The sequence below is a fragment of the Megachile rotundata genome, chromosome 9, assembly GCF_050947335.1.
Source record: "Megachile rotundata isolate GNS110a chromosome 9, iyMegRotu1, whole genome shotgun sequence".
In the NCBI taxonomy this organism is placed as follows: domain Eukaryota; kingdom Metazoa; phylum Arthropoda; class Insecta; order Hymenoptera; family Megachilidae; genus Megachile; species Megachile rotundata.
In genome coordinates this window covers 16390323-16406283 of record NC_134991.1, presented here as the reverse complement: position 1 = coordinate 16406283, position 15961 = coordinate 16390323, and the positions used below count along the sequence as shown (strand labels likewise).

General features: G+C 47.4%; 3 protein-coding genes across 24 annotated transcripts in view; 1 reads left to right on the top strand and 2 right to left on the bottom strand.

Moving 5' to 3' along the window:
• The window catches only part of LOC100883716 (serine/threonine-protein kinase MARK2), a 47636-nt gene extending 40846 nt beyond the window's left edge, over window positions 1–6790 (bottom strand). For 13 of the 17 annotated variants that reach the window (XM_012296088.2, XM_076535739.1, XM_076535741.1 and 10 more), the window contains exon 1: window positions 1946–2088. Coding sequence is in view for 4 of the 17 variants with exons in the window: in XM_076535747.1 (XP_076391862.1) it covers window positions 1946–2020 (75 nt within the window). In the remaining 13 variants the exon portion in view is untranslated. Of the gene's footprint in view, window positions 1–91; window positions 113–1945; window positions 2089–5354; window positions 5538–5567; window positions 5760–6632 lie in introns of those variants that run through there. The other 4 variants (XM_076535747.1, XM_076535750.1, XM_076535749.1 and 1 more) reach the window with 4 other exon arrangements.
• LOC100881950 (lysosome-associated membrane glycoprotein 5) lies at window positions 5180–14977 on the top strand. 5 transcript variants are annotated; one of them, XM_076535800.1, is made up of 7 exons: window positions 5180–5314; window positions 10434–10570; window positions 11336–11521; window positions 11587–11703; window positions 11934–12021; window positions 12097–12235; window positions 12298–14977. In XM_076535800.1, the coding sequence occupies exons 2-7, from the start codon at window positions 10520–10522 to the stop codon at window positions 12506–12508; spliced, it is 792 nt and encodes a 263-aa protein (XP_076391915.1). In that variant the 5' UTR covers window positions 5180–5314; window positions 10434–10519; the 3' UTR covers window positions 12509–14977. The 5 variants fall into 5 exon arrangements, with proteins under 5 accessions (XP_076391915.1, XP_076391914.1, XP_076391913.1 ...); XM_076535799.1 differs by lacking the exon at window positions 5180–5314 and adding an exon at window positions 5836–6198; XM_076535798.1 differs by lacking the exon at window positions 5180–5314 and adding an exon at window positions 8934–9033.
• Window positions 6979–8650, bottom strand: LOC100882058 (macro domain-containing protein PG1779). Of its 2 annotated transcripts, none has more exons than XM_012296105.2 (6): window positions 8498–8650; window positions 8164–8290; window positions 7707–7964; window positions 7514–7630; window positions 7245–7453; window positions 6979–7166 (listed from the first exon to the last, which is right to left on the bottom strand). In XM_012296105.2, exons 2-6 carry the CDS (start codon window positions 8183–8185, stop codon window positions 7080–7082), a joined length of 693 nt encoding a protein of 230 aa, XP_012151495.1. In that variant the 5' UTR covers window positions 8186–8290; window positions 8498–8650; the 3' UTR covers window positions 6979–7079. The 2 variants fall into 2 exon arrangements, with proteins under 2 accessions (XP_012151495.1, XP_003708019.1); XM_003707971.3 differs by having other exon boundaries at window positions 8364–8600.
• Window positions 14978–15961: the final 984 nt, after the last annotated feature.

Sequence of the window (15961 nt, the reverse complement as noted above, 5' to 3'; positions counted from 1 at the left end):
AAACGTCTAAATTCGGCGATACAGTCGCGTTGTCTTTAAATTCTTTACGCTGTATCGTTGAAGTTACACCAGCAGACTATTATCTTCTTACCGTCATCTTCTACCCTCGTAATCGTAACAGGAATAAACGAACGTTTTCGATGTAGCCTCGAAAACGAGAAGTTGTTTAAAAGAGAAAAAAAGCGCTGAGCGGCGATCGAAGGAACGCCGTCGTGACTGACTGGTGGATGACTGGTCGCTGAACGTTGCCGCGGTCGGAATCGAGCTCAAAGAACAATTTACGAAGCGAAACGAGCTCGTTCGCGTCGGTGTCGCGTGGCTCGTCGACGGAAAGAGCGAAACTCTGGCAAACGGGAGGGAAAGAGAGACGACGAGTGGGAAGAAGAGTCGCTCTCGAGCCTAGTTAAACTCGACCGGTTGTACGCGCGCGACGTTCGTAAACGACTCAGCGCCCATACAATTCTGCCAGACGTCTAATTCGTCGAGATTGGGCAAACCGGAGACACCACGCGGCAACGTTCAACGTCGTAAATCCATCCTGCACGAAAAAAGAAAAGATCGACCAGCCTCTCCTTCTCTTACATCCTTCGTCGCCGAAGGAGATCATTTTATCTGGATACCGCGATCGAATCGCCGTCGTTGAACAGTGCTACGACGATTTCGTCGACGGCCATGCCATCGAAATCGCAAGTTGCGCGGACACGTAAATCGTGGGACGATCGCATCGGATCGGTGCTCGGACGACGAACACGCGAAAGCTCAGATGCGACGAGGATAGGAGCGCGGTCAGTAGCCATTGGCGAGAGAAAATTCGAAAGCAACCAGTCGTGAAAACCTGTTCGGCCGAGTCATCGCGACGACTGTTGCTCGTTTCTTGATCCGCGAAACGGAATCGCCGATAGCGTATTCTCGCACGGTTTCCGATCGAACTAGCTTCGATTTCACGAATCGGATCGTAAACGGATAACGCGCTTTCGTTTCTCCTTACGATCGCGTTGTTTTTCGAGAAGCATCGCTGTTAGTATGTACACCGCAATACCCTGAACCGCTGCGCTGGTCAAAGACGTCACGAAGCACGTTCGCAATCGCGCGTTTGTCACAACGGAACAACGTTACCAATATGTAATGCGTGAACGATTCTGCTCGGACGATGGTTCGCGTTCTCGATTTTCGAGTCGAGATTCGTTTCCATCGATCTCGATCGCGATAAAATAAAAAGGTTCCGCGCGTTCGAACGAATAAATGACCGCGAACGCGCACCTTTTTCCGAGCATAATCGTTCGAACCATACCCTTAACACGTTTTGCGTGACGAGGCACATTATCGACCGACGAAACGACGACCGTGTTCTCTTTAGCTGAAACGACGCCGGCTTCGTTTTCACCGATATCACCGCGCCACGCCGTCTGCTTTCCGTTTTCGAGTTTTGCTCAAAGAAAAAAAGAAAAAAAAATGTTCGCGTTGTTTGGTCGACGTCTCGAGAATCGACGCGTTTCGAGACTAGCGCGTATTCAGGATCGGCTCGCGAAATAAACGAACCGTGAGGTCGTATTAAAGCGCGCATGATCGATCAGAGGGTCACCGGTGAATCCAGCAACGGTGCACCCGTGACATTTTCAACCCCCGTTCGGTAGCGAAGGAGCGAGCGTTAGAAGGTCGGCAAACGGCTACGATCACGGAGAAATTTTGCTCGCGTTTAACGCGTTCGTCTGAAAACTCGTGCGTAACGGACCGCGCACAGGCCACCCTTTTCCCCCTTTGTATTCTTTAACGCGACACAAAAATACGGTGCAAATTCTGTACTCGACTGTCGGAATACCGACAGATCGAAACGGAAGCGGAAGCGGAGGAACGCGTACGGATAAGTTCGGTCGTCGTTTCGCGGTCGATACGGAAGAGCTACGAATAAACGAGCGTTGGCGTGTCTGATATTTTCTGCACTTACTTTGGAGTTTGTGACGTGGTCGGCCGGCACTGATTCTGGAACAGTTTGTAGAGTGCTCCGCATACTAGCGGACATTGTAGGCCAGCCAGTATCACAGCCTCAAACCCTCCAACGGTTCGACGATGCACCCTCTCCCCCTACGCCTGAAACAAAACGTACATCCCGAAGATCAACGACTCGTCCTAATTTTTTTCTCCGTTAAGAATCCTAAACGTTCGATCGAAATGCTAATGTATTCGCGGTCTTCGAAGATCCAACGCGGATCAACCTATAACTTTTCTTCGACAGAAAAAAAAAAACGAAGAAAACTCGTTTCGAATCTGTCGATAAGCGTCCGCGATAACGCGCGAACCAAAGATGGTCGATTTCGAGACTCGACGAGAACTCGATATTTAACGAGACGATACGAACGAGGACACGGACCCTGTTGCATTAGGTCAGCCATCGAAACGGACCTATACAGGTAGGCGAGAGAGTGAATCATACCTTGCTGCTGGCCGTACATCGGAACGTATCGTCGCGTCGCGGTGGGGCCAACTTTGACTCTTGCTCGTCTGGCCCGCGAGACGACTCTACTTTCTCGTTATCGATATTTCAGCAGAACGAACCGTGTACCAATAAGAGCGATCGATTCAGCGTGGAATAAAAGCGTACAGGAACGCGTTACAAAGATGAATCAGAGCATTAAATTTCTCGAGTTTCAACGCGTTGGCAATATTATGCGTTCGATCGATACGGTCGCATTTGCTACAGCGATGCACTATGTTGAACGACGTAAAAGACACCGAACTTACGGTTTCTAATCGTAAGGTGTTTTAACGGAGTACAGGATGCAGCGATCGAGTACTTGGAACGTATAAAGGTTGCAATGTACGTGGTAAACGGCGCATCGGGGAATAAAACGCGTGGATCAACGACATTCTCGCCTCGAGTTCTGCCGATCCGGTTGCTTGGAACAGGAAGCAGCGGAAATGATCGATCAACGCGACGGAAAAGAAAGACGACGAAAGAAAACATCGTCGCTAAATCGCGTGCTTTTTCTGTGCGAAACGCTCCAACAAAACAAAGTTGGCGAAAGTCGTTGTCCGATATCGAAATTAATAGTCCCGAGGAGATAGTTTCGAAACGAAAATCGATTCTCTGCTCGCCGGGAGAAAATCGCGGAGAAAATCTCGTGATTTCCTCCGGTAACGTTCAACGATACGCGTCGAACTTTCGTGATCTTTAAACAGCGAACATTACTCTTTCGCGGCAACTTTCTCGCGACATAAAACGCGAGTACGTCGCGCGCCAACAAATTCGTCTTATCGATTAAGACGACTCCGCGAATGAAACGAACGCGTAAGGGTATAAAACGCGGGAACAAAGCGTCGGCGAGGTACAATTTACGAGGCTGTCCGCGAACTTGAAACTTTCGAGAGAGAACTCGCCGCGAAAGATATTCGCGAATCTCGTAAATGGAGTAAGTTGGCGACAGCCCTTTACCGAGACGCGAAGCACAAAGTGAGAGGATCGACGCGCTTCCGCCTTTGGTCGACCGCCTTGCGACACAAAAGCCACAGTCGGGTCGGCGATATAAAATATTAAGGACGCGTATAACGCGGAGAAACTCGGTCATTCGATTCCTCGAACGAATTTTCCGTTCGATCGCCGGCAGTCCCGAATCACGGGGAAAAACAAAAATCGTTGCATCGTCCCAGCGAGATACAACGGTTTAGTTAGGTGAGGAAACAGGTGTTTCGAGCGTACTTTTATTCCGTCGACACCTGCGAGGCGTCGTCGACTAATAATAGCGACGAGCGCGCACGTTGCTCGAAGTTCGGTGGCGAGCCTCCGTTCTTCGAAGAAAACATTTTCTCGCGAACGTCGCGAGAGAGAAAGGTAGGCGCGTTCGTAGTCCGGCGAAATTGTATCGTTGGTCGATGACGCGAGGATATCTACGCCTAGCGAGTTTGCCGAAGCAGAAGATCGAGCTAGACGAAAGTGGGCTACTCCGAGTGGCGCGGAATTAGGTCCTAGTCCGTGTCCCTACGAACTGGGTCACCGGTACGCACGCGGCTACGAGATGTACCCGCGCCTCCCGCGCCACGACCGCTATTTACGACGATCCTCTTCGTTTCCTTACGCGCGAGACGGAACGACGCCTAATCGAACGAATTACCTTTTATCGCGTAATCGTTTCGCGACTCGGGAGCATTTCGCGTTGCATCCGTTCGGAGAACGGGACACGCGTTTCCTACATCGACTCGGCGATTCGACGAATTACGAGGAAAGTTTCCCCGTTTCGTTTGTTTTGCTCGGTTTTGCTTCGCCTCGACTGGTAAAGCGGTAGCCACGAGGCGAAACTATTACGTAAAGCCGCGAACCAGGGTTCCATAACGTAATCCAAGAATAAATCGTTGGCCGACGAGTAACGACCAACTCTCGCTCGGAGGGATTATTTCGTCCGGTACGCGCGCGTATCGAGCGTAACCGGCCCGAAGTAGGATCTTCGGAACCAAGAAAGGAACGAGACGCGCGATGATCGTCGATACCGAAACTGACGCGCGACAACGAGAGTGAACACGGTGACGCGGCCGATCAACGCCACCGCGACGACGATCGAACCGACGAAACTATTTCTCTCGGAAAACGTGCTTGTTAACGCGACGGGGATCGTATGTACGCGTACCTCGATGACCGTGAAACAACGAGGAGACCGCTAAAGGGAAGAGAAAACGTGAAAGATTTGAAATCGTACAAGGACCGAAAATTCGGATAATCCGTTTGTGTACGATCGTAAGCGCGCACGTGGCTAGACAGCGAATCTATCCATCGGTATCGATAGATCGACGTCGCGATAGTCGTTTTGCATCGATGGCTCGACGACGAACGTCGGGAGAAAAGGACCACACGAACGGATAACCAAGAACGGTTTCGATCGACCAACGAATTTCGCCGATCGCGTCGGACAGCGTGCGCGTGGAAGTGGGCGGTCACGAAAACGCTTTCGAACTGTCAAACGGCGCGAGCACTATACGCTTACGTAGGTCGATTCGCCAACGCTGCCGTTTCCCTTGTGTCGCTTATCGAAGGATCGGTTAAGAATCGAAAAATTGGATACACCGATCGAATCGAGAAGCAGCGAACGTGTCGGACGGGTAGACAGCTGGACGCGTCAGCCAGGAACGCGTTTCCTCGGTCAGTTTCGAAACGCGATCGTGACAGAGGAACGAGGAAAATGTGGGGTTAGAACGAGAAGCACGAGAACGAAAATAAGAAGGGAAGCCGGGGACGAGAGGAAGGAAGCCTTTTCGGAGCCAAATCGGAGGGAGACCGAAGGAGAGAAAGGAAAAAAAACGGAGCGTCTCCTCGCGACGAGCTTCGCTGGTAATCCCTTCCCCTTGCGTCCGATTTTTTGGATACTTACCACGCTTACACGATCGTGCACGTAAGCGAACGGTGAACGGTCATGCATGGGCACAGCGCGCGCGAGCGAGCGCAGGTACATACGGCACGTACACGCGAGCACACGCGCGCACACACACGCCAGCCATACGAACAAAACCCACACCCACTTGTACTGGTAGGCAAAGGATGCAACGCGTTCGGGAATATATCACTGGTTCGTTATGATACGTACGCGTCAAGAGGCATACACGCGCGTACGAATACGAAAGCAGCACGCGTTTATCTAAGGTAAAGCCTCGTCGTCGATGTCGAGGTGCGCGAGGTGCGCGACGAGGACAGCGGTGGAAGCGGCGGTGGCGGTGGTGGCGGCGGCGGCGGTGGCAGCAGCACCAGCGGCAGTAGCAGCACCAGCGACTCAAGCCTCGTCTGCCGCATGCAGCGAGCCTCCGATCCGGGATCGGCGACGTACGCGAGAAAAACACCCGGGATACGGCGGTGATCGCGTACCTCGGTGGCCGCACATCGGTGTTCGGTCGTACGTGGAATCGCGAGCGCGCGCGCGCTCGCGGTTGCTCGGTATCTTTCTTTCTCTTTCTCTCTACGCCCCTTCTCTGTTTCGTTTGCTCTCTTTCTACGCCTTTCTCTCTCTCTCTCTCCCTCTCGCTCGCGCGTTCTCTCTTTTTCTCCCTCTCTATCTCTATCACGCGTGCACCCTATCTCTCTCGCTCGTTCTCCGTCGCTCTCTTCGAGTGTCCGTCAGTAACCTAGAAAGCGGTGGCGGCGGCCATTCAGGATTACGGGACTCGGTCCGTACGTCCGCCTTGTCCGAGCGACCGAACGAGAGAACGAAAAACACCGACGTGGTACGATCTATGTCCTGTTTCGAAGCCGATACTCCGATATCCTAGTTCTTTTTCCGAAGGTTCTTTTACGAACCGACGTATCCGGGAATACTCGATGCCGCGAACGCGCATACGCACGTACTCTGCGTTATTAGACGTTCGACGACGCGTTACTTTCCACGATACGATGGAACGCGAATTCGTCCATGCGAACGAGATCGAGCCGTAAATCGTACGAAAGATTCGCGAAAACGACACTGTACTTTAAACGCACGCACTGCTCACTAGCCGCAAACTTGCTCGAGAGAGCGCACCTTCGCCACGACAGATCGGCGAGAGCACTACGAACCGATGGGTGTGCTTCGTTTACCAACGTTTTCGCGTTTCGTCCGACGCGATAAATACCGAATCGAACGGCCCTTCGATCGAGCGTTTTCAATACAACAGATATTTACCCATTTGTGACAGATTTTCTGTACGAGACGCACCACATTAACGACCGTCCCCCACCTATTACCACATACAGACATTACCACACTTCGATTTTTCAAGATGGCGACGCGCCGTCGTCGGGCCGAAACGCGTTGCGGACGAGCCGTAAAGTCGCGGCGCTACGATCGACCGAATCACAGCCACTGCGCGACCGTCGAACGCGCGATTACCCGCCAACTTTTGAACCGTCTTTATACGCGGGTACCCTTTTCCGACCACTCGATCCCCGAATACAACGTGCTGCTCTCTTTCACGATTCCCGCACGATTCGAACGAGAGGAAATGTCTCAAGAAAGATACGTCTTCTCATACTTTTCTACGAATATTATTGGGCGTATACACTCGTACAGTTTTACTTTGCTTATTATGAATTTCGTTTTAAAATAACGATACCTCTGCCGGTAGGTAATTTAATCGATAGCAAAATATTTCTGTAACAACTCCTCGTATATGTCTTTGTCGCTTTTCAGAAACAGGCAAAAGATGATTCTGTCCATCTGCAAGTTTGAAACAGGTATCGATATCGTCGCACTTTTTTTTTTCGACTGTTACGCGTTGTCGATATGGATTCTTACCGCGTCTCTGTTATCGAGTAGGAACTTCTTAACCGTCGACAGAGCTATGTTGGCTGCGGGTCTCTGAGGATATCCATAAATTCCTGTTGATATGCAAGGGAAAGCGATTACGCGTAACTGATTCTCTCTGCCAACGGCAAGACTGTTTTCGTAACATTCCCTCAACTTTTCTGGTTTCTCCCCTTGCGGACCAACCGTATGAATGACATCTAAAACATTACATTCGTGAAAGAACCTTGCCGCTTTTTGTTCCGTTTAATAATACTAACGCTTTGCAGGCAACATATAACCCCCTGTTATTTTAGCCTCTCCTACGTGACAGCCTCCTAGCGTAGCACATTCTTTCTTTAAATTTGGTCCAGCAGCTTTGTGAATAGCTCCGTCAACTGTAGAATATTTTGCATCCTTTAATATCGACATATCCCTGTTTTCAACATTTTCTAAGTAACGTTTGCTATGTACCTCCACCACCGCCGAGAAGACTCGAATTCGCAGCGTTAACGATCGCGTCTATTTCGAGAGACGTGATATCGCCTTGCCATATAGAAATTTTCTTCGCTATATCCTCGTCGACTTTCTCGACTTTTTCGAGATTCGTTACATCGATACTCGACTTATTTTTTTTCCAGTATTCCACCCACGTTGGGATCTCATCTAACGTGGTCACGCTTCCTTTGTAATATTTTCTTTTCTCCTCTAACGGCATCGTCAAGAATTTCTCTGTTCAACAGGAATAACGATGATCAACCAGTTTTTCCTGTTACTTTGCCCGTGACGTTCGCGAAAGCGCATAATCGTAGACAGGATTTTGGAAGGACGTTATTTGCATTACAAATTTCGATCGTCTCGAACGATCGACACGGCTAAAGTTTACGTAACTACCAAAATAAATAAAAATAAATATATTTGTAACCCTTACGTTTCTCGACTTCGAACGACATCTTCGCTTCAGGATTGACGGATGCGGCGAATCTCTTTCCACCCAAAGAATTCTCAACGGTTGACCGGACTACAGCGGTAACCGCGAAACGATTGGCGAAGCTCGCCTGGAAATCAGAAATGATTCTCCTCTCACTTTTACGCAGTTCACTCGGCCGTTGATATCCTGACGTCTCTTACTCTCAGAGCGAACATAATCTTCTCAAAAAACTCGTTTACGACCTTTGTCAATTATCGATTCGTGACTCTTCGAATGGATAAATAATCAAATCGAAACTCAGATATTCCTCCTTTCGCGTCGAGTCGAACCTTACCGAGGAAACCACGTACGATAAACAGTTGTTTTGTTTTTATTCTTCGGCTACGATCATGACCGGTGAAAACGTAGCAACGAATTTGTCACTGATGTAACGACGCGCGCGTGCAGACATCTGACGGAGAAGCGGTCGAACGATCGTCTACCGAAGTACGTCCTTATACGCCATCTACTTCGATCATTGATTACCGTATTCGAATTTCGCTAATCGCTAATTATCGTATACCGAAAACGTCGTTAATCACGAACACCTCCACGCGCAGTATTTGTGCACTTACAATTCGATCGATACGGAAACGCGTTGCATTTTTCAATGAATTATCTGTTTCATGTATTCCGATGCATACAGATATTGTTATGACTATTAATATTTTTACAGATACTTCCGGTTATTTTAATGATTTTTTGTAAATAGTCTTTTACAGAAAATAGTATAGGGTGGAAACTGCGGAGAACTTCGTCGAGCGTAGGAGGGAATAATAGTAGGCGTAATAGGGGTGCATATGACGCTGGTCAACGGTCACCGAAGGCAATGTATACTTGAACTTATGTTAAATGTCATTTAGCCCTTTCCCTACTAAGAGTGACTACAACCCTCTTACGTAAAAGCGTTTGCGTCTTGAAACGAAAGTAGTGCCAATTAAAGATCTAAAGATAATAATAAAAAAATGTTTCGTACTCGTGATACCTTGTTATCGATATAAGGGAAGAATCGTTTTATCGAATAACTTAGGGATTACTATGTGGAAATAAATTTCGAGCGTCTTGAAGTACAAGGACGAGAAAGAATCAATTTCGTCAGACAATTTGGTGAATGATAAATTTGTATATCAGGACTATTCGATCGGTCAAAAGGGTTGAAAATAGTTGACTCGGGCATATTCTGTTACCCGCGTCGTTGAAGTGCATCGAGCGAACGAAGGACAACGCCGACGCGAATTTCGACGCCGACGCCCGACGTCACCGACAACGCCACCACAAAGAGGAATACCGAACGAACTTTTTCCTCGTGCTTTCCACGAATACGCGTACACTCGCACGACTGTACGAGAAGGCATCGTGGCGCATGCTGAGAGCCTCCACTATCGATCCATTCGCGACCAAGCTTTCCCATTCGTCTCACAAGCTTCGCGAACGTCGTCTAGGTAAAATCACCCCGCGTACACCTGCTACGTGGAAACGTATATTTTCTTTAAATCTCTCTTTACTCGTTGGTCATCGCGAATAGCGAAATCTGCAAGATGGCACGTCGCATAGATTACACCAAGGCGATCTTCGTATTGTGTGAGTCCTTCAATTGATCCGCGGTGCGTTTGCGTGAAATTGTTCGCGACGTTATAATGATATCGTGTTTCCGATCGTTTATTGCGGAAACGAGAGTCCGTCGGCTTTACGATGACGCAGCAACGAGTTTACCGTGTTTCTTCGTAATCACCGTCGAAACTCGAAAATCTGGAAATCGATGACGGTATTGCGTTATCCCGAGGCATAATATAAAGTATCATCAGATACTCGCGAAAGTTTTATCGTTACGACGATCTATTACGATTCTATTGTTGCAATTTTAGTTTCCGTCTATTGCAAATTTGATTTTTTCGTTCGCGAAATCGTCGTGAGATTCACTACACGAATCCGATGGATAACACGTCAACACAAAAGTTTCCGTTATTTGTCCGTATTATCCGCTCGAAACAAGTTGTCGCGTTTTTATTTTTAGAAGTTGAAACAACTTACTCGTCACGAAATTCCAAACAACTTTTTGCTTCGAAATTTTGTCTGGATATTTTGGTGTTCAAAATAGTCGTTTCAAGAATACGTAGCTACATTGAGAAACGATAAGCTTACAACAGTAGAAAAATTCTATCGAAAATGGAAGATTAACGTGTATTATTAAAAAATGTAAGTTCATCGTCTAACGCAAAATTCTCCTACAGGGTGTGTCCTGAGCACGGTATTCAGCGTCCCCAATTATCCGCCGGCGACCGAAAAGTTGGATAACCAGTTGTTCACTACGCGGCGGATGTCGCAAGTAGTGTTTGACATGCCCGCTGCGAAATCCAAATTACCTTTGGTAAGAACACTTTTCCGAAACGCATAGACGTTTAATAACGACGCTTCCAATTTGTTGCGTGTTTTCGACGCGCTTGCCGTAAACGGTGGGTGCGCTATAACGTACACGATTAATTATCTAACAAGGAAAGCCATGGAAATGACCTCTTACCTATCCTCTTCAAACTTCGCATTTTGAACTCTGTTCTTCAGCAAGCAAATATAAGAGACACGTATTTTTTTAATCGACTGAGGCGCGCCTTTAAGGGGTGAAAACTTTCATAATTCCGACCCATAAGTACTGTCTCGAAAATCAACGACGATATCCTTTAGTGGGTTCTTTATGCACAGTAACAAGATGTAAACAAATTGAGCAAGTTTCATGAAAATCGGAGGGCGATACTTCCGTGCCTTTCTTTGCTAGTGGATTCGTGATACGTGGTCATTAATCGGACGACGAGCTAAACAGCGAACGTCTGGCTCGTCAACGAAAAGTTCAATCGTATAAAGATCGAGATAATTTATTCGATGCAAGCAGCGATAAGGCGACTCGAGTTTCTAGACGAGATCGTGGTTTAAAATAAGCGATAATTTTTTTCCAAAGTAACCTATTAGCCACCGCCTGTTGCTTCTCGCGTTTTGCCGCGTGTTGCTTTCGTAATAATGCAATCCACGTTGTTTTCCTAAAATGTAACGATCGACCGATAAGACTTTTAGGAGACTGTATTTAAATCTTCGTAGATCATTTTCTTTCCGCGAAATCGTTTTAATTAATAATATTTTTAAGCCGGTAGATAATTTCGAAGTGAAAAGCACTACGACGATGACGACGGAATCAACGACAACCCACAGATCGTTTTCCACGGAACAGCCTCTGTACCGCCTGGACGGAAGCAACGGACAAGCCTGTATTCTTCTGCAGGTGGATGCCCTGATCACGGTGAAGTACAGAACGAAATTTGGAGAGGATCAAGTAAGACTCGTTATCGCGTGAGATGGCAGAATTTGCGAGATGTTTAAACAACGCGATTTCTTCAGGAAGCGAGCATTTATGTTCCCAACGATGCCACGGTAACCGGCAATTGCAACAACGAGAACACCGTGACAATGTCCCTGAAGTGGAAGGCGTTCGTACTGCTATGGCGTTTCGCTAAGGTAACGATTCGATGCGACGTGTCGTCTGGACACGCGACGTCATTTTTCTTCCCTTAACCGAGCAAGTATCCAATGACACGACGTTAGGTCACGAAACTACCGCACCTAATCTGCACACGAAAAGGCCGTTTCCAGCAGAAATCGATATTTAGCCCTTTGCCTCCGATTACTTAATTACTGTACGTTCGTTCGACGGTTATATTAAAATTCATAACGAATTAATATTCCAGACACCCGGGGGCGAACGATGGTACGTCGAGAAAATTCAGTTGACCTACAACTCCAGTGATCGACACTTTGAGCACATCGAGCAACCAAGTAAGTTCGTTAAGCGGTAAGAATCTGTTATTCGTACGAAGACTTTGCGGTAAATCCGATGTCTTTCCGTTCAAGACAAGACGATCAAAGTCAGTACCGACCAGAAACACAGCTACATGCTGTTTCCGACACCGGTTGGAAAATCGTACGCCTGCGACGACGAAACGGAGATTCCGTTGACCGATGGAAAGAATCATGCCAGTGTGCTTCTCAGGTACGTCGATACGTTACGAATTAATCGGAAAGTCTCGTAAGAAATTTCCTCCGAAACTGTAGAAACATGAAGCTGCAGCCGTTCAAGTTCAAGAACAACGAATTCGCGGCGGAATTCTCGTGTACGTCTTTGAGCGCGCGCGGTGTTCGAGACGAGACGGCACCCGTCGCGGTCGGCTCGACTCTGGCCGCTGCTGTTCTGCTCACCATCACCGGTTACGCAGGCTATCGTTACTTCAAAGTGAAGAAGGTCAAATACGACACCATGGAATAAAAACTAGGAGAAACGCTGCCCAAGACGATGCCAAAACCGCGCGACAACGCCGACGATTCTCGCTGAAATCGGGGAGTAACTGATCGTCGTCGTCGTCGTCGTTACGACATATCTATCTCGATCGTTGGAACACAACCGGTGCAAACGTTTATCCGGAAGCACGCGTATCTATCGAAATCACGAAGAATTCGTGAGCGTTCGTAACGGCACTGATGCGAGTACGCGTTTCGAATTTATCGAATAAAAACGACGCGATTTTCCTCCATAAAATTTATATCGATCTCGTACGCGATACCTAGACGCGAAGCGCGAAGCCAAATTTCGTGGATCGGTACGCGTTCGATTCTCTCGGGTGTAAAAAATGTCGATTAGAGAAAATAAGTAACTCGTGTATATTAAACGGTATACGAAATATTCGGCAGCACACTCGTTACCGCTCGTTGTCGCAAGCTCTGATGGTTGTATCGATAGATTTTTATCCGAAGACGTCGACTCGTTTTTCCCCGCCGGGAAGAATGCTCGAACGTTGTTTAGAAGAATAAATTTCTCGGGAAAAGTATCATTTTATTCTTCGCGTTTATTCACGTAAAAATAGTTGTAACGTAAACGAGAGATCGGGACGCGTTCATTTCTGTGCACGAAATTTCTCGTTTCTTAAATTAATACTGTTCTTTCGCGTGGTCGATCCTAACTTTTCGCGCAATATTATCGTATCGCTCGAAACATTAAGAATCTCATCGATAACATCGTTGTCCTCGAATTCGAGGGACAAGAAAGCCCTGTCAGGCAGCTAAAGATTTACGGAAACGAATAGTATAGTCAATTTCGAATTAAACGTATCGCGATGGCGCACCTATGTAATTTGACGTTGATCACGGTCCTATTTTAAGCTCCCATAATTACTTTCTCCTTTCAACGTGTAAATAGTATTCGGCAACGCTGTCGTGTAATTCTGACCTTGCATCGTGAAAAATTTTTTCTTTCTACGTACGCGTCGGACATATCTACCTATCTACCGGACATATCTATTTTAAATATCGCGATCCTATTCATTCTACCTACTTTTCGTATAGAATATAACACTTAACATACAGTGATTAATTTTTATCTTTCGATTCTCGATGTAACATATCATGTAAATACGTTATGTACCATTGTAAACGATCGACGAAGCTCGCGACGCAATGACCTTTCTACTTTTCGCAACGAGCAAATCTCTTGCCGGAGAAGAATGTCAGTTTCTACGCGTTACTTTGACAGCGTCGATTGTTCCCGTCGTTGTATCGGTCCATTTTCGTGCCAGCAAACCGGATGCTGTTCACGAGCTTCGTCGATCGAGCATAATTTTCGAAGATCCTTCAACGCGCGACCAGCGTGTATTCGTTATTAGTCGATGGATAGTTCACTTCTACGAGATATATTAGCGTATAAATTCGTCTTTAGAACGGTCGAACGAAATCGAAAGACACCATCTCCCTAAGGTGGAACGGTTCAAGCTGAAGCGAGGCGAGGTGCAAAAGCGAAGGAACGTTGTGCAGACGGAAAGAACATATCGAATCGAACGATGCGCCTATCAGGCCGGTATACGGTTACAGCTAACGAGTAATGGAGTACCTAATTGTAGCGTAACCAGCACGTACACGTCTATGGCGAGAATAAATTTATAATTAGCGATATTGCGCATAACGTGAACCTCTGTCTTCCAAATGCATAATAAAGTTGAAGTTTTGTGTGTAAATATATATTTCGCATGTGTGCGCGCATATGTACGTGCGCAAACGCGTACAGTTTGCTCGTGTGCACGTACGTATCCGTGTTATACATATTATAAATACACGTATACATAAATAAATATAAATATATATATATATAAAATATGCATATAAACGTACCTAGGGATAAGGAAAGAAAGAGCGAGAGAGAAAGAGAGAGAGTGAGAAATGTTAGGAATATCGTATTTCCGTAAGGAAGTCGAAGCGGTGGTCGATTCTCGAGTTCGCGTTGGCAGAATAGAAGATTGTGTTTCTTTTTTGGCGCGATTCGAAGAATTCGGGAGACACACCGTTGATCGAGGGTTTCTTTATGTAGGCCACGAGGTGTCTCGTCGTTTACAGACGCGGGTACGATCTAGACGTAATCGCGAAGATGTATTTTTGTGCTAAAATCAATTTTATCATAGATATCGTTATCGTCTGGGAAGGTTTATCGAAAGGAAGACCCTGTCTAAGGTCAAGAAGTTGAGCGAAGAAACGAGAGAGAACGGAGCTGACAGGAGGGTCGAGTGGAAGCGCGAGGTCAGTTTCGAGGGAACGAAGAATTCCGAATCATATCGCTTGATCTATTTCCGCAACGTAAAGTCTCGTAATACGTTACCGTAACTCGTACGGATGGATGCGTAACGCGACGCGGTGCGTAACGCGTGCTCGCTACTATTATATTATATCGATAAAATAAAGGCTGTTATACAAGCTCGTTCGTTGACGATTCATTTGTCCCGGTTTCCGCAAACGGCAAACAAGCGTAAGTGGCGTACTGGAGAATCTCGTGAAATTTGTATACGTAAACGGGACGGGTGTTTGCGTACGACGAGAAGGGTCGACGAAATAATAATTTGCCGAAGGGCTCTGGAAAAGGGCGTGAAAAGTACAGTCAAGCAGGCTTATGCTCGTCGACGAGAATCCCTCGCCCTTTACGTAACGCGCGGCACGGTCGTCGATAGTTCATTGTCGCGATGTCCATTGAAATCTCCGCGACAATGGTCGGGCCAGGCGGATCGCATTGTCGTTGGCGTGCATCTCGACCCTCTGGCTACGGGTAGTCCGAGCAGAGCTCTCGAAAAGATCACCGGTAACCAAGGATTACGTCTCTTAATCTAGAACCTGAGGCTGTTCGACCGCTGATCTGTCGCGGAGTCGCTGATATTCGGCAAATTGCAAAGGGTATACGAGCAAAGCGGTGTCGAAAATAATAATTCGGGCGGAGAGAAAGCGCGCATTCCCCGGATGATGGCGCAACGACTCGTAACGAGGAAATTGCGAGATACGGGTGATCAGGATGTAAAAGGGGTGGTTGCTACGATAATTGAACGTAATTGGGTACGTTTGATGACAGATGTAATCCTGGCGGGGTTCGGAGGTAAAAGGCAGGGACGGATGAACGTAGATAGGTGGAAGGGTGTAAGGGGGTGAGGATAGGAATGGTCTATAATTTATAAACTAGGGGCTGTTTTGGGGTAATTGCAGATAACGATGGGGCGGTCCGGATAACAAGCCGACATGGGAGTCACTGGACACCGTGCCACTCCACCGGTAACACCATAACCTTCGTTATATACGGCTATTCTCTGTATCGCTTGCATCGCTGTCTAACCATAAGTTACGTCACGCGTGACATCGCCGCGAGGGTCTCGCCTTAATAAATCCTGGATTCTCGTCGTTCGTTTTGCGCGATCGA